This window comes from Petromyzon marinus, chromosome 24 (assembly GCF_048934315.1).
Source record: "Petromyzon marinus isolate PM22_M1 ecotype Great Lakes invasive population chromosome 24, UKy_Petmar_22M1.pri1.0, whole genome shotgun sequence".
NCBI classification, from domain to species: domain Eukaryota; kingdom Metazoa; phylum Chordata; class Hyperoartia; order Petromyzontiformes; family Petromyzontidae; genus Petromyzon; species Petromyzon marinus.
The window spans coordinates 2,847,398-2,871,205 of NC_133690.1; the positions used below are offsets into that span (position 1 = coordinate 2,847,398).

At 44.4% G+C, this 23,808-nt stretch overlaps 1 protein-coding gene across 1 annotated transcript; it reads right to left on the reverse strand.

Moving 5' to 3' along the window:
* Positions 1 to 1,559: 1,559 nt before the first annotated feature.
* LOC116945491 (SH3 domain-binding glutamic acid-rich-like protein 3) lies at positions 1,560 to 19,225 on the reverse strand. Its single transcript, XM_032959831.2, has 3 exons — positions 18,962 to 19,225; positions 6,059 to 6,226; positions 1,560 to 4,063 (listed from the first exon to the last, which is right to left on the reverse strand). Exons 1-3 carry the CDS (start codon positions 19,004 to 19,006, stop codon positions 3,998 to 4,000), a joined length of 279 nt encoding a protein of 92 aa, XP_032815722.1. The 5' UTR covers positions 19,007 to 19,225; the 3' UTR covers positions 1,560 to 3,997.
* Positions 19,226 to 23,808: the final 4,583 nt, after the last annotated feature.

The window sequence follows — 23,808 nt, forward strand, 5'->3', positions numbered from 1 at the left end:
TCTTGCCTAACCGCATCGCCATTACGCTCATGGTCTCGAACATTGAACGCTGTAGGGGGCACTCCGTCTTGGCACAATGCAGCCACGACCTCTTTGCAATATCACGTCACGGCTCTCGTTAAATTAACATAAAATGTGGGACGTAAAAGAAAACATTTCCATAATAAGTTATATTTTTTTTAAACTTTTTTTTAAACCACGCTTTAATGAAATGTACCGTACTCGTAATGGCAAAACTCCACGACTCCAGGAAGTGGCCCCGAAACTTGGCCACAACGTAAGGGGACAATGGGGAGTTACAGCCAACGTGAGTTGAGCGTGGACAATTAGACCTAACCCGAAACATGAGATATAAAAAATATGGTTTAAAAATATTTTTTTTCATAGAATATAGTATTGTCATCAGTATGACATAAGTATATCAAGTTTGCAGTCGATACCACATTGGGAAGTGGGCTAAAATTGAGTTACAAGATTTGAGGACACTACTACAGACAGAGTGAGTTAAATAAAAGCGCGTAAAAATATATTCAAACCGCATTTCAAATAAGTCTTGTTGTTCTTTAACACTGTTGTACGAATACCTCGTGGTAAATGTCAAGGCCCCCCCCCCCAACTCGTAGCTGTGGCTACCGGGGGGAGCCAGGGCGCCCCCTGGTGGGGCTCCACCGCTCGTCAGGCTGCCGATGGAGCGGATCCAATTGGTGGCCCGCACTCGAAGCTGAGAGCTTGGACCCTGGAGAGATGGAAACTTAACAACAACAACAAAGTGTGTGTTTTGAGAGTAGTTCTGAGCACCTAAACCACTCGAACTTACTTGTTCTCTACAGCAGCTCCGCCACCGCGCCGCTCGTGGTGAGCGAGTACGAGAGGGGCACAGCGGCGTATTCGCAAGGTGGTTTAGTACAGACATTGAAATAATGCCACGTGGGGCAGCAGCGAGGGGGGGTAGAGTCGGAGAACGGTGGGTCACAGGAGAACGGGGAGCAGCCTCCACAAAATTACCACGGATAACAGTTTTGTATGTGCGTGATATGCGTACGAGTGTGACTGAAATTTTCCATGTCTATCTGGTGGATACAATAGGTTTATCAGTTTCCTGGGAGCAGTCAAGAGATTGCTCCCTCCAGGTCAACCATGCTATGTATGCCGATCTGTTACCCGCTTCTTTACTCCGAGTTGGAAATTGTTGCAAATCCTGGAGTGTGCCATGAAGAGGTAGGGGGGCCTCATCATCAGCTAAAACAAAGCACTGGGTATTGTCATCACTCTACCTCTTCAACTTTCCAATGGGGACAATCGTAGAGAGGATAAGTTGGCATACTTGGGGCAGTGTGCTCATGACCAGCTCCAGTTTGACAGTGGAGCTCTCTCCAAATAAAACGAGGGTTATTATCTTTCCATCAGTCCCAGCGGTGTCAATATTTCCCTGTGGAGTAGGCACGTGAAGATACACATTGTGAGTGGAACATAATTTTCGGTAAAAAAAAGATTAGGAAAAATTTGCATTCATGACAGCAAATGTTGACGAGTCAAGCATGAAAACACTCAAAAAGCGATTTACATTCAAAAAATAAAATTTATTGCTGCTGGAAGGATGCAGTGGACAAGCAGAGAAATGCAATCAAATCGCCTCCGTGGGTCTATTATTCACAGTACCTATTTGACAAGCAGTGGCTGCAGATCAATGCAACTTGCAACATTAAATTCCAGTAAACAAGACTCAACACGAGGACTGCGTACATGTGATAAACATTGTTGGCATAAAGGGCAAGTTTTTAAGAACTGAGTGTTGTTTTAATGCAGCGATACAAAGCATATCATGCTTAATATTTTTTTTCCAGTGTCCGGACACATCCATGAAATTTCACAATGTAATTAGGTCTAAGCAAAAAATGGGAATTATAATTACGTATTTCATGCAAGGTTTGTCATGCGACCGGTATTTCCAGTCGACGGAATCCCTTTCAACTGGAAGTGATGCTTTGTGGCCACGACAAAACAAGTACTATTATAATCTTTGGTTCTTTCGGTATTTTATGTAGGTATAAAATAAAAGAAATTAAATCACGACGTTTCGGGCGCAACACAAGTGCCCGTCATAAGTTGCGCCCGAAACGTCGTGATTTACTTTATTTCTACCTACGTGACTTTACCGAAAGAATCAAAGAGTATGGATCCCTGCAGTCACGAAACACTTCAAATCTATTCATAATAAAGGTTTTTGGGTTAGATCGCGTTATTTATGAATGTGTTGTAACCCTCCACCACCCGACACGGCCAATCAGCAAAAAAAAGTGTCACGTTGACAAAAGACAAATAATTCACTGCTTTAGCCCACCGGTGTGTTGAAGAGTGAATCCACAACATTTACAGTCCGAGTACGACGTTTCGCTGGTAAATACATCCAGCATCATCGGGCAATTCGCCAGAATGGTAAAGCCCTCGCTTGCTCCCGGTTTTATGTAGAGCAGCAGGGTGACGTCATCATTTAACTCATATCAGGTGCAGTGCATGATGATGCTGGATGTATTTACCAGCGAAACGTCGTACTCAGACTGTAAATGTTGTGGATTCACTCTTCAACACACCGGGGGGCTAAAGTAGTGAATTATTTGTCTTTTGTCAACGTGACACTTTTTTTTGCCGATTGGCCGTGTCGGGTGGTGGAGGGTTACGGCACATTTATAAATAACGCGATCTAACCCAAAAACCTTTATTATGAATAATATTGGTCGCGAAAGCCTACGTGTTAAACTTCAAATCTAGATTAAGTACTATTATGATTAACATATGCCACGGTGAAAAATACGCAGTTCACCTCGAATACGATGTAGGTGTAGCCTATTGAATTATTATGATTTTGCATCTTAGCATACGTTATGTATTTGCACGTTCTGTCTTTTCACGATTTTCCAAGCAAATGGATATTTTCAAAACAAAATTGTAGTCGAGGAAGAAAAACTAAATAAATGTGCCCTTCATTTTAATCCATCAAAGTGTCACTTGTGTGAACGCAAGTTATGTTCCAGTAACCATCTCCTTTGTAATCAACCAGCATTGTTTGTGGCACCAAACTCTGGACCAACACCGAAGTGCCTCTCCCTTTGGGGGCAACCAACAGCCAATTCAATGCAGTACAAGTTCCAAAGAACAAGTGGAAAGGGACAATTGTTAATGTCTAATTATAAAAACAATAATTATTAAATGGTTACAACCACATTGAATTGAATACTAACGTAAAACTTCATAAAGCCTCCACAAAGACCACTTCTTGCCACAGAACTAGAGAACGTGTATTTATTTTCCAGCTAAGCGGGCTGTGGCACAAAGACACACGTTTACACCCACCCATATTTCCCTAGATCGTGATGGCGGAGGATAGAATTAAATGTTTTTTTTTGCTTTGCACTCAGACTGGCAAGAAAACGAGAGGGAAATGTTTACACCTTTATAATGCATTACATTTGCATACAAGTGATGGCAATTGCAGAACGTGGTGATTTTGCAATATAAGCACCTCGAACAAAAGGTTAAGAAATGGCATCGGTGATACGCGTGGCAAATACTTGCATTCATGCTTAACTTACTGTGAAAAAGAACAAGCTTTAAATTAGGAATGTTGCTGTGCATTCAGTACCCCGTGTATTGTGGAATGCATTGCTGTGCGACCAGCAGAGGAATGATGCAAGTGATTTTAATGTGCGCAAGAGGAATGACGCAAGTAATTTTAATATGCAAACGATCAAACAATGAGCGATAAATACTGTAACAAGATGCTTCAAGAGATGTTTGAGGAAATGGCATTGAGTGTAGAGAAAGTAATGAATGTGGCAAAATCTAAAAAATCATGGTGGTTCACCCCGAAGTAGGCCAAGTCATAAAGGTTTAGTATAAAACAAAAAGATTGACCAGTGCAGGAGAGTGCAATGTGAAGAGAGTTAAGCACAGCAAAAGGGTTAACAGATGCAGGTCTGGGCCTGTGCAAAGGATGTCTTCACTTGAGCTTCAGGAAGGTTTCAATGCTGTCCAGCTCGACTGCTTCAGCAAACTTCTCATAGTCCTATACAATCGCGAAAAAGAAGACAATATAGTTGCTTGACAGGAAATAATAATTTTAATAATAATTCAATAAACTATCATCCCGGCACAATTCTGAATAATCGAACTACAAAGTAAATACATGTAAAACGCACCTTGTATCACACCTCGAAATGGCAATCGATTGTGGTTGGCAGGTCCATCGCCAAAAGGCAAGCTTCAGTGAATTTTGGAATGTTATCTGATGGGAATTTGAACCTCGTTACGCAATTAACAAATCTATTTCAAATTTGCTGTGCCTCTCAAACCTGTTGGGAGAAGCCCATAATTTCTACTTTACACTTAAACAACTATTCAATCTTTACAGAGGTGTGAAGAACCTGATATAGTTAATTGTAATGCTGTATTACTCATAATAATATGAAAATAAATTGAGCGAGGCAGACTGCTATGGAGAATGCCGTCACCAAATATGAATCCAGAAGCAAAAAAGGCAATGCTGACAGGACACAAAGGCAAAGCAAGACGCCACAAAAATATGGATTGATGCAGTATAAAAGACACACAAATGTCGAGGAATGTTGTGGAAACGTCAGTAACAGATGGGACATGGTAATCGCCAAAAATGGACTGCTGCCGAAAATGTGTGGACCCAGCGGCCTCCATAATGGGGCTGATGAACCGCAAGACCGAAATCTAATTATGGTAACTATATTGTTATCTGAATATCAGCAACGAGAAAATATTTTGTGAGAAATGTATTTGGTGAAATAAGGACATACATTGAGAAACATTAGCATCTTTTTTTTGCTGACATGATCATGATAATAGCCAATGAAGGTGAATGTCAGGAAATTATTGTATGACTTCAAAGGGGAGGCCGAAAAGCTGGACTCGAGTTTAATATGAGCAAACTAAAGATCATGTATAACAAATGTGCTGAATAAAATAAACACATTATTTGGTGATGCTGCGTTGCCAGTGATGCAGACACTGCAAACAAAAAACTCACACTTGTGAATAGCTGCCATAAAAGAAAAAAATATAATCAACGACGTTTCAAGCAATGGCCCTTCTTCATGTGCTCTGAAGAACGGCAATCACCCTTATAAAGTTTTATTTTAAAGCAGTGTTCTTGAGTGTGTTGAGTTTTTAGTGAAGCAACATTTTTTTGAGTGAATATTCAAAACCTATCACAATGAACAAACGTGGACTAGAGTCGAAATTTAGGAAATAAAGATGCGAACGAGGACAGGATGGTGTGCTTCTGGAAAGACTTAATTTGAAAATGAACATCGGTCTACCAATATGGCTGAAGAGAATCTTTTTCAATCGGTGCATATTGCCATCTATGACAATAATTACAAACATGGACAACGAAAAAAGCAATAGAACCAAAGGTGAAAAGTGTGCAAAGGAAGCTTGGACAGATGCATGCTGGGACTTACAATGAGACAGAAAAAGAAGGAAATGTGTCAAGAAACAAAACACAAATGGAAAGACGTGATAACATGTAGGCTTTCACGACCAATATTCTCCATAAGAGGTTTTTTTGGGTTACTCTCCAACACACCGGTGTGCTGTACTACTCACGACTTGGCATGTTATGTTGACTTGACAAACCTTACTATTTCGCTGTGTCGGGTGGTGGCGGGTTTAACGACACATTTATATTAACGCTATCTCACCCAAAAAACCTCTATTATGGAAAGACGTGAGATAATGACTGTCAAGTAAAGTAGGTGGACACTGGCAGAACTCATCGCTCAAAGGGTTACTGGTTGATGGACAAGACCTAGACAAGGCAATGGACCACCCAACCGTTCAGGACAAGATACTGTCGTGACAGAACAATGAACGCAGTGCACAAATGAGACAGACTGTGACATTGCAGGACTGTGAGGGTTATTAACATCACGGTAAGGCTCTCACCCTCCAGTGGATTGACAACGGGTAATGACGATGTTGAACAGTATTGGTCAGACTGTGGATTAAGTGAAGAATAAAAGCCACTTACCCCACAGTAGGCGTTTTCATTGAAGAGTTGTGGTGGCATGGCGGTGGGGTTCCCACTTAGCTTCCTCATATTCTGCCGATGCTCATCATTTGCGGCAATGTCCACCATCTCGAACTTCAACCCCTTAGCCTCCAGAACTCTTTGTACCTCGCTCTGATTAGACTTGACCTGTGCAAAGACACGGCCAGCACAAATGCTCTGGTTAGGATGTTTATGCCAACACGTTAAACATTGCCACCAAAAAAACGCGAAGTGGGGATGAGAACCCAGGTAGAACTTTCAGGAAGGTCTCGAGCCTGGCATAGGCATACGACTCACTTCATGTGACCCTGCAAAACCCTGAGTGTAATATTTTTACGAAAATATAGGAGGTACTGCACACACAGTGTATTAGGGTTTCCGTGGTAAGGCGATATTATTGCTATAATGCTAATTTACCCAGGAAAGCCCCACAATAATTTTGCAGGAGGATTCTGCCAAGTTTTCGCAAAAGGGGGCGATAATTGCTATGTTATTTTCCAATTCAGATTAACACGTAGGCTTTCGCGACCAATATTACCCATGATAAAGGTGTTTTTTAGGTTAGACAGCGTAAATATAAATGCGTCGTTGAACCTGCCACCACATGACACAGCCAATTAGTAAGGTTTGTCACGTTAACAAAATGTGCCAATTAGTTACTACCTAAGCACACCAGCTTCATCAGGTGGTTGTAATGATCAGTGAAACGTCGTACTCGAATTACAATTGTTGTGGGTTTACTGTGTGCAGAAGTATTCACTAATTGATTGTCACTTTTTCTTTACGTGGCAAACTAACTGGCGGTGGCGGGTCTAACGACACATTTATATTTACGTGATCTAACTGGAAAAAAACTTTAAGATGGATATTTTCCAATTGAGTAATTTGTAGATAATTCTGATTTCACAAATTGGGCCATTACGCCATCATGCAAGAGTCTACTCTTGCAAATTATGTCATGGGATTGTTTACGTCCACTGGTAAGCGAGGTGAATACACCTGCTTAATGACCAGGGGAGCCGCTGGATTGGTACCATCAATCTGCAACGAGCAGCGAATGTGATACTGCTGGGCCATGTCACTGCCTCAATGATGATATATAATGCACTCTTTAAAAACCGCGATAATCATGTCATCCGTTTTGGGTCACATCATTTTTTTAAATATATATTTTATATCCGGACAGAATATTTTAAAAATAATTTGCACGTATTCATGACGAACTGGACGCATAAGAATGCGCGATAACAAATCTTTAGACTTACTCATTGTTTTTTTGGGTAAAGTCACATATGTAGAAATACCATAAAATTATATTAAAATAAAATAAATCAATCATGACGTTTCGACCGCAACACAAGCGATCTTCATCAGGTGTAAAAAACAAATAGCACATAGGGTGACATCAACGCAACGTGCAGTTTAACGCTCTCTCTGTGTTGCGTTGATGTCACCCTATGTGCTATTTGTTTTTTACACCTGATGAAGATCGCTTGTGTTGCGGTCGAAACGTCGTGATTGATTTATTTTAATATAATTTTATGGTATTTATACATACGTGACTTTACCAAAAAAAACAATGAGTAATATATGCAGTCACGAAAGCTTTAATTCTTTGTTAATCTTTAGACTTACTTAGGTATAATAATTAAACCTATAAATAAATAGCAGTATTTTGCTATATGGTTTTCTGGAGTAATTGACAAGCACAAGAGTTGTATGGCATCATAATTTCCAGAGTATTTAATGACTAAACTATTTTAAAATATTTTATTTACCAGGGAAAGCCCAATGGGCTATTAGCTCTTTTCAGAAGCGATCTGGTCACAAATGATAGCTCAACGAAGTGGCTTATTACGTGAAAATTTAAAGCAGCAAAATAATCTAAAGGCATTTTGATTTAAAGCTTTCGTGACTGCAGTAATTCATATTCTTAGTTCTTTCGGTAAAGTCACATTGAAGGGAAACAATAGAATAATAAAATATATATAAAACAAGAAAAAATCTCACGTTTCGACCATAACACAAACGGTCGTCATCAGGTGTGTCGGTTTGCATAAATTTATAAATTTATTTATTTATTTGCATAAATACAAACATTTATTTGCATAAATAAATGTATGCAAACCGACACACCTGATGACGACCGTTTGTGTTATGGTCGAAACGTCGTGAAAATTTTTATTGTTTTATATATATTTTATTATTTTATTGTTTCCCTTCAACGTGACTTTACCGAAAGAACTAAGAATATAAATAATCTAAAGGCATAAATTTCGATTTAAAGCTTTCGTGACTGCAATGATTCATCTTCTTTGGTTCTTTCGGTAAAGTCACGTAGAATGAGAATAAAATAATAAATTGATAAAATAAAATAACACAATAATATTCTCACGACGTTTCGGCCACAACACAAGCGGCCTTCATCAGGTGAAGGGGGCGAGACTGTCTGGTAGGACAGCGCTGGAGTGAGAGAGCCACGTTCAGATCACGGCTTTTAAGCTGTGTGAGAGGATGACACCTTTGTCATCTGGCCACATGGCCAGCCTGCTCTAGACCAATTCCGCGACCACATCAATTCCATACACCCAGCCATCAGATTTACCATGGAGGTCGAAAAAGATGGCAAACTACCCTTTCTGGATGTCTTAATTAAAAGGAGACATGATGGTTCAATGAGCCACTCTGTCTACAGGAAAGCTACCCATACAGATGCTTACTTGAAACCGGATTCCCACCACCATCCATCCCAGAAGAACTGCCTCATCAAGACTCTATACCATAGAGCCCAATGCATTTCCGACCAGGAACACATTACCAGTGAACTCAAGCACGTACACCAGGCTCTCAGGGCTAATGGCTACTCCGACTACACAATCCGCAAAGCCATCACTCCAGTCGTGAAGAAGGATCCTCTTGTGGAGCCACTCAAAACCATCACCTTACCCTACATTGCAGGGGTCACTAAAAAGATCTCCAAAATCCTGAATAAACACAAGATCCAGGTCCGATTCAACACAGTACACAAAATCCGTGATTTAGTTCCATCTGTAAAAGATGCTCTTCCAGACATACAGTACCCGGGCGTTTACAAACTAAAGTGCCTCTGTGGTAGTAGCTACATTGGAGAAACCAAAAGACATATCTCGGACCGCATCCGCGAACATAAAGCAGACTTGAAACACGGTAAGACGAACTCCTCTGCCGTGGCAGATCACTGTTACAATTCAGTGGGCTCACATGACATTGACTTCTCCAAGACGGAGGTTCTTTGCAAACCAACTGGCTACCATGAGAGATTCGTTCATGAGGCCATTCACATATACAAGCACAGAGACAATTTCAACCGAGAAGATGGATTCAGGCTTAGTAACCACTGGAAAGATGTGTTAAATCATTTCTGTTCTTAATTAATTGTAATTTTACGATGACCTTCAGACCGCAGCTCTTTCGCCAGCATTGCCTCTAAATACCTCTCACACCACGGTTAATGGTATGGTTTACAACATGGAGTATACTAGGGCTTCGCAGCTGTCTCTCTCCCCCTCCTCTGTTCCGACCATGGACGAACTCGTCCGTCTGAACGGGGCCCGTAGCTATCCGTGGTACGGAAATTTGAGGGCTCTTTGTTCCTCTCACACAGCTTAAAAGCCGTGATCTGAACGTGGCTCTCTCACTCCAGCGCTGTCCTACCAGACAGTCTCGCCCCCTTCACCTGATGAAGGCCGCTTGTGTTGTGGCCGAAACGTCGTGAGAATATTATTGTGTTATTTTATTTTATCAATTTATTATTTTATTCTCATTCTACGTGACTTTACCGAAAGAACCAAAGAAGAAAAATCTAAAGGCATGTTTTTAAATGTGGAGGGAAAACTCGGCGGACACAGAAAAAAATCCACACGACCACGGGGCGAACGTGCAAACTCCAAATATAGAGGCGTCGGGGTTATGATCGAACCCACGACCTCCTGCATACCAGGCAGTGGAGAAAACACCTCGCCACTAAGGCACCGTGTAATCGACAGCTTGTGCATTACAAGCGGTATAGGTTGTAAAGTGGCAATGATTAAAATATTTGTGGCCAGCAAATCTTGAGTGAACTGCAGTTTAAAGTGATTATCTGTTCATAAATACCCAACGCAGAAGATCCCTGGGTTTGATCTTCCAGGAAGCTTATGGTCCACCCTAAACCACATCCGCACAAACAATCCAGTGTGCGACTGTGGTCCTCCAGAACAGACCGCACAATATATAACGACGCAATGGCCGATCCACAAATACGAAGAAGATATTACAAACAATACACTCCCCCTGCTCCTGACGCCGTTATCTGCATGTGAAATTGTAGTTGTTGCTCTGCATCTACATCAGCCATACGAAAGAAGCAGAAGATCTGTTCACAGACAACTTTTATATTTAGGGGCATTGCTATTAGAGTTGTTAAACGAGAACCAGTAATCATTTTCAGAATCGTTTAACGGTGCTAAAAGTTATGAATCACTCATCATTTCCAGTGGAATTTTAGTAATGAATGAATGCACCGATTGGCTTGCGTGCATGGACAAACCTTAATATCCGTGCCCTTGTTTTTTAGTTAAAGGTGCAGCCCTGATATTGCTGGCTCACGCCACTGCTGGCGGAAGAGCCTCCACTCCAGGGAGCTTTAGAGGGTATTTGGTCTCCTCTTCTACGCTGACCAGACGCCTTGAAATAAATAGGTTTGTGTACCCACACTACCCCACCACACACGACCTGCCCATCGACTGTGGTGGATAGAGGCAGGGGGATTTTAATGTTTCTTTTTTTCCCATCGTTTCAACTGCCGTGCTGGGAGGTGGAGTCGAACCGGTGACCTCTCCATTGCAAGTCGAGCGTGCTAACCATTACAACACAGAGGTCGTATTCAAACCCGGTTTGCAAAGTGTTGCACAACCAACACACATCGTGATGGGCTGAGGTGACATGCTCCCAGGTGAGATCAGGGAGGGTGTGGTTTGGGCCTACCTAAACTTTTGCACACTCACGTTTAGCCTCGTTAGCCTTTACTGGCCGAGTAAAAAGTGCACAGTGGTGAGGCAACAATACTGTTTGGTTTAACATGGGGATGTTGTGCAACATTAAAAATAAAGTCTTGAGTATTAAAAATAAAGGTTTGCGTGGAGGAAAAAAGAGCACCTCTTTAACTTAAGCTTCATGAAAAACACATCCGTTGCTTCTGTTTTCTTCAGTTTATTGAGTCACTAATGCCACGGCATAAAGCTTTCATTGTTATAACAAAGCACAGGCGAAGATAGTCTGCGACTCACTCTTGCCACATGTCTGGATAGTCCAGCCCAAAGAGCTCTCAAGGAATAGACGGTGGCCCATGAAATGAAAGATGGGATGCTACTGGTATTGAAAAAAATCGAAAGTTTGCAGTAAACAAATATAATTTTAAATCTTTAGAATAACGAAGGTGGCTTTATAATCTGTATGATACGGCAAAACGCTATTAACATTTTAATGCTTAAAAATCTGCAATTGTTTGTTTACGTAAATAAGATGTTTACAGTAAATAAGGAGTTTGATAAGAACAAGGAAGAAAAATCCTGCACACGCATGGATTATGCAATGCTTTCCAAATCAACCCAGTTATAAAAGCGTAAAAAAATTCAGTTTCACGAGAATGTTTTTGCATTTATGCATTTGCTGCATTTTAATGTCTGGTGTGTCATCATGACAACCCTAGTGAGCTCCATGTGACCTCATCCAGCCAATTGCGGCACTCTTGCATCATGCATTTGGTAATGACAATATATATTTTCATAAAGTTGCATATTCACTTTAGATCCAAATGACAACCCTAGTGAGCTCCATGTGACCTCATCCAGCCAATTGCGGCACACTTGCATCATGCATTTGGTAATGACAATATATATTTTCATAAAGTTGCATATTCACTTTAGATCCAAATGTACTTTATTTCCCGAGTGTTCCAATCATTATTAAAGTGAGAAATGAAGGTATAAGCAGTGCCATAAGCAACAATGCTGCAGGAAAGCTGTACCGTATAGCTCAAGTAAAACAGGCTACATTTGTTATTCAAGCCTCTCGAGACATTTTAATCCTTGAGGACACTGCTCATACATATTTAAACATGTGCAGCAAATCCAACATTTTTGGAACATATGGGATTGTGGGGGAAATACTGGGTGATGAGGAAGATCACTCAAGAGCACAGGAAGATAGGGATATATGCTTAGACAAACAGGTGCATGTGGAGACATGGAGAGACATGGTGGACCTAGTAAGATAAGGCGGGGCAGAGAGAGATGTGAAGACGTGCAGAGATATTCAGGGACACGACGAGGCGTAGAGGTACAGGGACGTGCGTGAAGACATGGAGAGATGTGCAGGGATACTCTACCGTGAAGCATGGGGCTAGAGGGACAGACACACATGTGCATGAAGGCAAGGGTGGTCACAAAGCCACCGATTGTCTGCCGTTTCATACATAGCAGGGTGGTGTCGTTGCTAAGGCAGCGCACATGACTATCATTTTTTACAAATATTTTAATGTAATTAAAAACAGGGGCAGAACCTATTTAATTCCTGAAACAAAATAATATTCAGACCATGAGCGTTCTGAACCAACATTTATATACACCACGTCATCAAGCAAAGCAAACCCTCATGTATGTTGGTCACTTATTGTACCATGTACCATAAATGTGGTACAGTAATGTATGTTGGTAATTTTTACATGAACTGCAACAGTGAGGAAGTTAAATTTGGGAAGGAAATTGCACATTGAAAATAATGTTAAGCTTTAAATTGCGTCGTTCATGCAAATTGCATCAACAATCGCTGAGGAACCACAAAGCTGAAAGGTCAGCCAAACTTTTAGCCGGTGCCAACAATTACCCAAGCTCCGCTGTCCTCTAAATATTAAGATGTTTCCAGCCAATTAATAAGTATTTATACGTGTGGGAGGAAACCGGAGCAACCACAGAAAACCGGTGCCTTTGAGGAGACAATGATTTGAAGATGTGAAGTCACAGGGCGGTGGCGTCGCATACAGCTGTAGCATGGTCACAGCCTTCTGCAGAGGTTCACAGATCCAAGTCAGCAGCTGCCATGATTAGTCGTGAGGGTGCATTAACTGTGACAGTAATGTGCTGTCTGCTTCGCAGCGGACTTTAAATATCCTCTGATGTAATGTGTAAGACTGGGCCATTGTCTCTGGGCATCAGGGCCCACATTTACCAAATTACTAAATCACCCACAAGTTACTCAATAGAGCTTATATACATAGCAATCATCGCCCCCTGCTGGTAGACTAATGTCCCATGTTACTCTTGCAAATTAGACGATTTCTGGCCTCTTAAGTCCTCACAAAATACACTTCAAATCCTGGGACTTCTCAGTCAGGTGATGCTCCTCAAACAAATGCTGTTGTGGCTTTCCTCACGTCATAACCTCAGTGGGGAGACTTGTTGGAATTTGAACATGACTTGGGAACCCACAGTTCTTAGTTCTGGTAACAGGGGTACAACAAAAACAGGTGGTTATCCATTCGGGTGGGACGGAACCACACGAAAGGGAGAGAAAGAAGAGAAATAGGGCCCCACTCCAACCAAGTGGGGACCTCGCGCAGAGGGAAAATGAAGATTTAAGGAAACGACAAAGTTCCTAAATAACTGTTTAACACGTAGGCTTTTGCGTAAATATGAGTGTCATTAAACCCGCCACCACCCGACACAGCCAATTAGTAAGGTTTGTCACGTAAACAAAACATGCCGATTCGTTACTAGTTCAGTACACTGGTGTGTTGGAGAGTAAACCCACAACATTTACAATTCGTACTCGATTTTTAATGTTGTGGGTTTAATAATACATTTATATTTACACGATCTAAACCCAAAAAAATCTCTATTATGGATCTTAAGTACATATTTCGTGCATATCTATTTAAATACAATGAATGCAAAAATATACACATGACCATTTAATGTAGCTAAGAATACATATATTTTTTAATGGTTACAGAATAAAAAAAAGTGAAGCAATCGTAACCACTCCAGTAGCAACCAAGAGCCCTATAACCGTTTTTCACGTAATGTTTAACCGAAATGTCAGGCAAACAAAGAGGGCACTGTTCTACTTTGGACACCATTTGTACACGCACAGCCCTTTTTGTCAATCCACTGCTGGATGACGGCCTCCCCCACACCGTGCGCATCGCGGGGGCTTATGTATGACCATACTTCAAGATGCGGGCCAGCGGCAGTGCAGGCTTTTTTGGAACGTGGGAGGCATAGATTTGGATGTTAAGGGTCACATTACAAAAAAATGATTTTGCTCCACTTCCCTCTGCTGCTCACCGCGTAGCTCCGCAGGCCTATCATGACACGGCTTGGTCACCCATCCAAGCACGGATCAGGCTCGACCCTGTTGCCGAGCCTCTGGGTGCTTTTGGTCACAGGACAGCTATATAACACGGTGCATTCAAATGCACCTTCCCTCGCAGTTTACACACGTACGGTATATGCAGCGTGATATTGCAGGGCAGTGTGTGCACTTTTAGTGCAACACTTCAAGTAAAATAGCAATATTATTTACATGTGCTACAGTAATGTGGGTCACTTTGACATGGACTGCAACAATGATGAATTTCGCTTGTATATTGTGGATTAAAATTATTTGCAATTTATCAGGTCAGTTTTAGTGATGGCCTATCATGAACGTTTTGATGCTGCTTTCAAATTAAACCGTAGAAAATATAAATAATGGGAAAATAAATATTATTATTTTCATGTCCTGGCTTGAGTAGACCACAGCTCCTCCTGAGCTGAGAGACTGTCGAGGATCTTGGGCACAAATTGGAGCATATTATTTTTAAAAAACACGTTTTTTTAAATCGGCTTTAAAACTCATTAAAGTGCGACATTTACCGTATCAATGTCAAACAACCTAATTATGCCAGATCCGTATTTTGAATGCGTGCATATTAATAACTTTCAGAGTTTGCATTCCATCACACTCAGATAACCGGCACAATCTTAAGCACACCTAAAAGCCTGTACACGTGATTGCACTTTGAAGTACTGCAACAGCTTTATGCATACTGTGCGTGTGTACATTTCATTGTGCACCATAAGGCCAGTATTGTGCAGAGTGCACGGTACTGTATACAATTAGTCAATGTTCAAATCACCCAGAATGTGTGCGCTGTCTCCTGGAGCTGAGCGGGTTTGAGCATGGATAGCAATACTAAACTTTTATTTCATGAGACCTCCTTTGCCAGTAACAAGATACAGTAATGGGTTTTACCCTTTAAACTTTTGGCGTCTTCTGGTCTAACACCAGTGGAGACTAGGCTCTAAGAAAAGCCGTCTCGGGTGTGGACCAATCAATTTCAAGGACAGTGCATATTATTATCAGAGTTGTCTCTTTTGTTTGCATTTTGACTGCTTGTGTTGTGGTTATTGCAAACATGATGCCTTGAATAAAGGTGTCAGTTTTTGTGCCAGTTAAAAGGGTAAAACCTATTACTATAAACTTTTATTGTTTTACCAGGTAAGGCCCACTGAGCTTTACAGCTCTCTATCAGAAGCAAGCTGGCCACAATTGATAGCCCAACGAAGTGGCTTACCGCGCGGAAATGTACAGCAGCCACATACTCTAAACGCGTGTTTCTAAATGTGGAAAGACCGGAGGACCTGGAGAAAAATCCACGCGACCACGGGCAGAGAGACAAGAAAACTCCAAAAATACAGCAGCAGCAGGCGTCAGGGTCGGGATCGAATCCACGACCTCCTGCATACCAGGCGAGGTAGTTAACATCTCACCACCAAGTGTATGGATGGGTGACCCCCATGCACATCAGGTATCATTGGCTGCGGTTTGCTACGTTGTGGGCAGAAAAGGGCGTTGTTATACTGTACGTCTATGCTCTCAGCTTTTACCGATCCGCAATGACCAGCGTGGTGAAGTATGGTGAAATAACAACCCCGTACAGTACAGGGTGGTCCAGATTGTCTTGTGACCCCCATTGAATTCTCTAAAACTTACAAAAAATTTTAAGGAAGGTTTATAAAACAGAAATGAATATGAAAAAAAAATGTTAGGGGGTTTCAATGAATTCGGGGTCACAATACATCTGGACCACCCCTTTGCATTGTATCGCTGCATACAATGAAACGCATTCAAATCGTGGCCATGGGTTGGTTCTGAGCAAGTCCCTTGTCTTGAAGAAGGGAGGAGACCCCCCCTGTTTCAGGACACGAGATTCCTCCATACGGAAGGGGACCCCCGTCTCAGGGAAGGGGACCCCCTTTGCCTTAGGGAGTGAAACAACGTAGATGTTAACTACCTCGCCTGGTCAACAGGAGGTCGTGGGTTTTATCACGACGCGTTGTTGTATAGTAAGGAGGAGTTTGCGTGTCTCTCTCCACGTTTCGAATGAATAATCGCGGACGTTTGGGAGAGAATTTGGCTGCTAGAAATGTCCACGTGATAAACCAACCAAACTTGTCGGGCTGTCATTTGTGATTGGCAGGTCGCCTCCGAGAGCAAGAAAGAGAGCTACATAGCTCAGTGGGCTTCTGCCTGATAAAATAACAAATAGTTGTGATAGTTTTTAGCCTCGGGGAAGAGACTCCCTCCTCCCTCCCACCCCACTCACTGCTTTAGGGTAACGGAAGCCCCGCGTCTCATGGACGAGAGCCGTGCCCCAGCAAAAACCGCGCTCTCAAAAGAGAATCCGCTCTCAAAGCAAACCCCTGCCTCTGTGCAGACCCCCCCGGGGCCCGCTGTTTCAGGGACCCCCGTCTCATCAAGGACCCCCGTCTCATCAAGGACCCCCGTCTCATCAGGGACCCCCGTCTCATCAAGGACCCCCGTCTCATCAAGGACCCCCGTCTCATCAGGGACCCCCGTCTCATCAGGGACCCCCGTCTCATCAAGGACCCCCGTCTCATCAAGGACCCCCGTCTCATCAGGGACCCCCGTCTCATCAGGGACCGCCGTGTCGGCGGGTGGGGTAGCGAACCGCCTTAGGGGGTCCCCTGTCCCGCTGGTGATGTGTGGGGTGTGTGGGTGGTGATGTGTGTGGTGGTGATGTGTGGTGGTGGTGATGTGTGTGGTGGTGGTGATGTGTGTGGTGATGATGTGTGTGGTGGTGATGTGTGTGGTGGTGATGTGTGGTGGTGGTGATGTGTGGTGGTGGTGATGTGTGTGGTGGTGGTGATGTGTGTGGTGGTGATGTGTGTGGTGGTGATGTGTGTGGTGGTGATGTGTGGGGTGGTGATGTGTGTGGTGATGATGTGTGTGGTGGTGGTGATGTGTGTGGTGGTGATGTGTGGTGGTGGTGGTGGTGATGTGTGGGTGGTGATGTGTGTGGTGATGATGTGTGTGGTGGTGGTGGTGATGTGTGTGGTGGTGATGTGTGGGGTGGTGATGTGTGTGGTGGTGGTGGTGATGTGTGGGTGGTGATGTGTGGTGGTGATGTGTGGTCGTGATGTGTGGTCGTGGTGATGTGTGGTGGTGGTGGTGATGTGTGTGGTGGTGATGTGTGTGGTGGTGATGTGTGGTGGTGGTGATGTGTGTGGTGGTGGTGATGTGTGTGGTGATGATGTGTGTGGTGGTGATGTGTGTGGTGGTGATGTGTGGGTGGTGAAGTGTGGGGTGGTGATGTGTGTGGTGGTGATGTGTGTGGTGGTGATGTGTCGGTGGTGATGTGTGTGGTGGTGATGTGTGTGGTGGTGATGTGTGTGGTGGGGGGGTGGTGATGTGTGGGTGGTGATGTGTGTGGTGGTGATGTGTGGGGTGATGGGTGTGGTGGTGATGTGTGTGGTGGTGATGTGTGGGTGGTGATGTGTGTGGTGGTGATGTGTGTGGTGGTGATGTGTGGGGTGGTGATGTGTGGGGTGATGGGTGTGGTGGTGATGTGTGGGTGGTGATGTGTGGTGGTGGGGGGGGGTGGTGGTGTGTGGGTGGTGATGTGTGGTGGTGGTGATGTGTGGGTGGTGATGTGTGGGGTGGTGATGTGTGGTGGTGGTGATGTGTGTGGTGGTGGTGTGTGTGGTGGTGGTGTGTGTGGTGGTGATGTGTGTGGTGGTGATGTGTGTGGTGATGTGTGGGGTGGGTGGTGATGTGTGTGTGGTGATGTGTGGTGGTGGTGTGTGTGGTGGTGGTGTGTGTGGTGGTGGTGTGTGTGGTGGTGGTGTGTGTGGTGGTGGTGTGTGTGGTGGTGGTGTGTGTGGTGGTGGTGTGTGTGGTGGTGATGTGTGTGGTGGTGATGTGTGTGGTGGTGATGTGTGTGGTGGTGATGTGTGTGGTGGTGATGTGTGGTGGTGGTGATGTGTGTGGTGGTGGTGATGTGTGTGGTGGTGGTGATGTGTGTGGTGGTGATGTGTGTGGTGGTGATGTGTGTGGTGGTGGTGTGTGTGGTGGTGATGTGTGTGGTGGTGATGTGTGTGGTGGTGATGTGTGTGGTGGTGATGTGTGTGGTGGTGATGTGTGGTGGTGGTGATGTGTGTGGTGGTGGTGATGTGTGTGGTGGTGATGTGTGTGGTGGTGATGTGTGTGGTGGTGATGTGTGTGGTGGTGGTGTGTGGGGGGGGTGGTGTGTGTGGTGGTGATGTGTGGGGGGGTGGTGATGTGTGTGGTGGTGGTGTGTGTGGTGGTGATGTGTGTGGTGGTGATGTGTGGGGGGGTGGTGATGTGTGTGGTGGTGATGTGTGGTGGTGATGTGTGTGGTGGTGATGTGTGTGGTGGTGGTGTGTGTGGTGGTGATGTGTGGTGGTGATGTGTGGGGGGGTGGTGATGTGTGTGGTGGTGATGTGTGGGGGGGGTGGTGATGTGTGGTGTTGGTGGGGGGCCCGGCGGGGGCTCTCTCACCTCGCGCGAGGCCGCCACGCTGGTGTAGTAAACCTTCACCACCATGGCTCAGATGACTCTCAGATGACTCCCCCCTGCTGCTCCTCCTGCTCCTGCTGCTGCTCCTGCTGCTCCTCCTGCTGCTCCTGCTGCTGCTCCTCCTGCTCCTGCTGCTGTTGGTGAATGCCGCGGTCGGTGTCTCGCAGCCCGCAGCGGAAGGGCGTAGCAGGCGGCAAAGCGGTCGGTCGCTTGAGGATCCGAGGCTGCCCCCACCCAGGCGACGTCAGGCCCAGAGGATTTACCTCCAGATTGCGGATATATCGCGATATGGCGATACCACGATACGTGTATGTGTCGTGATATCGCGATATGGCGATATTACGATACGTGTGTCGTGATATCGCGATATGGCGATACTACGATACGTGTGTGTCGTGATATCGCGATATGGCGATACTACGATACGTGTGTGTATCGTGATATCGCGATATGGCGATACCACGATACGTGTATGTGTCGTGATATCGCGATATGGCGATACCACGATAAGTGTGTGTATCGTGATATGGCGATATGGCGATACTACGATACGTGTGTGTATCGTGATATAGCGATATGGCGATACTACGATACGCGTGTGTATCGTGATATCGCGATATGGCGATACTACGATACGTGTGTGTGTCGTAATATCGTGATATGGCGATACCACGATACGTGTATGTGTCGTGATATCGCGATATGGCGATACCACGATAAGTGTGTGTATCGTGATATGGCGATATGGCGATACTACGATACGTGTGTGTATCGTGATATAGCGATATGGCGATACTACGATACGTGTGTATCGTGATATCGCGATATGGCGATACCACGATACGTGTATGTGTCGTGATATCGCGATATGGCGATACCACGATAAGTGTGTGTATCGTGATATGGCGATATGGCGATACTACGATACGTGTGTGTATCGTGATATCGCGATATGGCGATACTACGATACGTGTGTGTGTCGTAATATCGTGATATGGCGATACCACGATACGTGTATGTGTCGTGATATCGCGATATGGCGATACTCGATACGTGTGTATCGTGATATCGCGATATGGCGATACCACGATACGTGTGTGTGCGTCGTGATATCGCGATATGGCGATACTATGATACGTGTGTGTGTCGTGATATCGCGATATGGCGATACTACGATACGTGTGTATCGTGATATCGCGATATGGCGATACCACGATACGTGTGTGTGTGTCGTGATATCGCGATATGGCGATACTATGATACGTGTGTGTGTGTCGTGATATCGCGATATGGCGATACCACGATACGTGTGTGTGTCGTGATATCGCGATATGGCGATACTACGATACGTGTGTATCGTGATATGGCGATACTACGATACGTGTGTGTATCGTGATATCGCGATATGGCGATACTACGATATGTGTGTGTGTCGTGATATCGCGATATGGCGATACTACGATACGTGTGTGTCGTGATATCGCGATATGGCGATACCACGATACGTGTGTGTTTATCGTGATATGGCGATACTACGATACGTGTGTGTATCGTGATATCGCGATATGGCGATACTACGATACGTGTGTGTATCGTGATATCGCGATATGGCGATACCACGATACGTGTGTGTATCGTGATATCGCGATATGGCGATACTACGATACGTGTGTGTATCGTGATATCGCGATATGGCGATACTACGATACGTGTGTGTATCGTGATATCGCGATATGGCGATACTACGATACGTGTGTGTGTCGTGATATCGCGATATGGCGATACTACGATACGTGTCTGTGTGTCGTGATATCGCGATATGGCGATACTACGATACGTGTGTGTCGTGATATCGCGATATGGCGATACTACGATACGTGTGTGTGTGTCGTTCGATACTATCCACGGTGTTCGCGCGATGTGCCGGAGCATCGCCGTGCCGTAAATGTATAACGAGCTTGACTAGCCGGCTTCGCCCGGGACTTGGATCCACCACGCCCGGCCGCCTTTGTCTCCCCAGTGGCGATGTTCACACACCACAGCAGTTAGTCGTTTGAGGCTGAGTCGACCTAGGGGAGGCCCAGGACCGGTTAAAATAATCGTGGTGGCCGTGAGCGGGAATCGAACTCGCGTGGCCGGGTTCAGTCGCTGCCCGCCCCCCCCACACAGACAGACACAGGATAAAGACAAAGGTCCCCCGTGTAGCCTGTGAGACTGTAGGGGGCAAGTGCTGTGAGTAGCGAGTAGCAGCACCCTGTGAAGGCTACCGGCACTGTGGCACACGGGGGGGGTGGGTGGCCAGCAGCACCACGCCCGGCCGCCTTTGTCTCCCCACAGCGCGCTAACCACTGCACCACCGCTCCCCCCCCACACACACACAGTCACGTCCATAGGTACACGAACACGCGCTTGATGCAGACCAGACACCCAACGCAACTTGCAGGGTGCGTACGGCAGTAGACGACTCAAATAATAAAGCAAAGCTGCGCGAAGAACGCCTGAGACCTGCAACACATTTGTATGGCACTTTAGCCGCGATCAGCAGGCACGCTCCGTTATTTTAAATGAGAAAACGAGAGAATTTGTGTCTTTGCGTTCACATAAATTCAGAAAAAACAACAACATATGAATCAAAATTAACATGTATTTATACTAAGGTAATACACAAATGACGACAAAAGATTTGGAAGTGAGTAGTTTTTCGAGATTTACGATTATACTGTAAATCACTTTCACGAATCAGCCCCCCAGATGTAGTCTCTCATCATGTTCTCGTTATACCGTCCTTGGTAGCGGCGTTCAAAGTCAACTACAGTGAGGGAAAAAAGTATTTGATCCCCTGCTGATTTTGTACGTTTTCCCACTGACGAAGAAATGATCAGTCTATAATTTTAATGGTAGGTTTATTTGAACAGTGAGAGACAGAAGAACAACAAAAAAATCCAGAAAAACGCATGTCAAAAATGTTATAAATTGATTTGCATTTTAATGAGGGAAATAAGTATTTGACCCCTCTGCAAAACATGACTTAGTACTTGGTGGCAAAACCCTTGTTGGCAATCACAGAGGTCAGACGTTTCTTGTAGTTGGCCACCAGGTTTGCACACATCTCAGGAGGGATTTTGTCCCACTCCTCTTTGCAGATCTTCTCCAAGTCATTAAAGTTTCGAGGCTGACGTTTGGCAACTCTAACCTTCAGCTCCCTCCACAGATGTTATATAGGATTAAGGTCTGGAGACTGGCTAGGCCACTCCAAGACCTTAATGTGCTTCTTCTTGAGCCACTCCTTTGTTGCCTTGGCCGTGTGTTTTGGGTCATTGTCATGCTGGAATACCCATCCACGACCCATTTTCAATGCCCTGGCTGAGGGAAGGATGGTACATGGCCCCGTCCATCGTCCCTTCGATGCGGTGAAGTTGTCCTGTCCCCTTAGCAGAAAAACACCCCCAAGGTCATAATGTTTCCACCTCCATGTTTGACGGTGGGGATGGTGTTCTTGGGGTCATAGGCAGCATTCCTCCTCCTCCAAACACGGCAAGTTGAGTTGATGCCAAAGAGCTCCATTTTGGTCTCATCTGACCACAACACTTTCACCCAGTTGTCCTCTGAATCATTCAGATGTTGATTGGCAAACTTCAGACGGGCATGTATACGTGCTTTCTTGAGCAGGGGGACCTTGCATGCGCTGCAGGATTTCAGACCTTTACGGCGTAGTGTGTTACCAATTGTTTTCTTGGTGACTATGGTCCCAGCTGCCTTGAGATAATTGACACGATCCTCCCTTGTAGTTCTGGGCTGATTCCTCACCGTTCTCAGATTGACAGTTCTTTTGTGTTTCTTCCATTTGCGAATAATCGCGCCAACTGTTGTCACCTTCTCACCAAGCTGCTTGGCAATGGTCCTGTAGCCCATTCCAGCCTTTTGTAGGTCTACAATCTTGTCCCTGACATCCTTGGAGAGCTCTTTGGTCTTGGCCATGGTGGAGAGTTTGGAATCTAATTGATTGCTTCTGTGGACAGGTGTCTTTTATACAGGTAACAAGCTGAGATTAGGAGCACTCCCTTTAAGTGTGCTCCTGATCTCAGCTCGTTACCTGTATAAAAGATACCTGAGAGCCAGAAATCTTTCTGATTGAGAGGGGGTCAAATACTCCCTCATCAAAATGCAAATCAATTTATAAAATTTTTGACATGCGTTTTTCTGGATTTTGTTGTTGTTATTCTGTCTCTCACTGTTCAAATAAACCTACCATTAAAATTATAGACTGATCATTTCTTTGTCAGTGGGCAAACGTACAAAATCAACAGGGGATCAAATATTTTTTCCCTCACTCTATATCCTGGTGGAAGCACTCTCCTTGCTCCTCTGAGTACACTCCCATGTTCTCCTTGAATTTATGAAGATGAGCATCAAGGATATGGACTTTGAGGGACATCCTAGTAGTTCTTCATCAGAGTCTCAACCAGCTCCACATAGCTTTACTCAGCACGGAATCTATCTGGAATGTTCAGAAAAATATGTAAATTTCTAAATATCAATGTCCTAGTCACAAAAGCAAAGTTTGTGGGGAATAATAGCCATTTTCTGCACTTTTCAGGCATACGCAATTAGGAAATAACACGTACTACCCAGGAACAAAAAATAAAAAAAATTGTTACAGAGTGGTTCATTCTAGATTTGAAGTTTTCGTGACTGCAATGATCCACACTCTTTGGTTCTTTCGGTAAGGTCACAGTGTTATCGTTGCGATGAAGAGTCACGATACGATAGAAAGGTCGTGCACTGCGGCTGTTGTTCGATGTCTTTGTCAAGGCGTGGGGCAGGAGCGG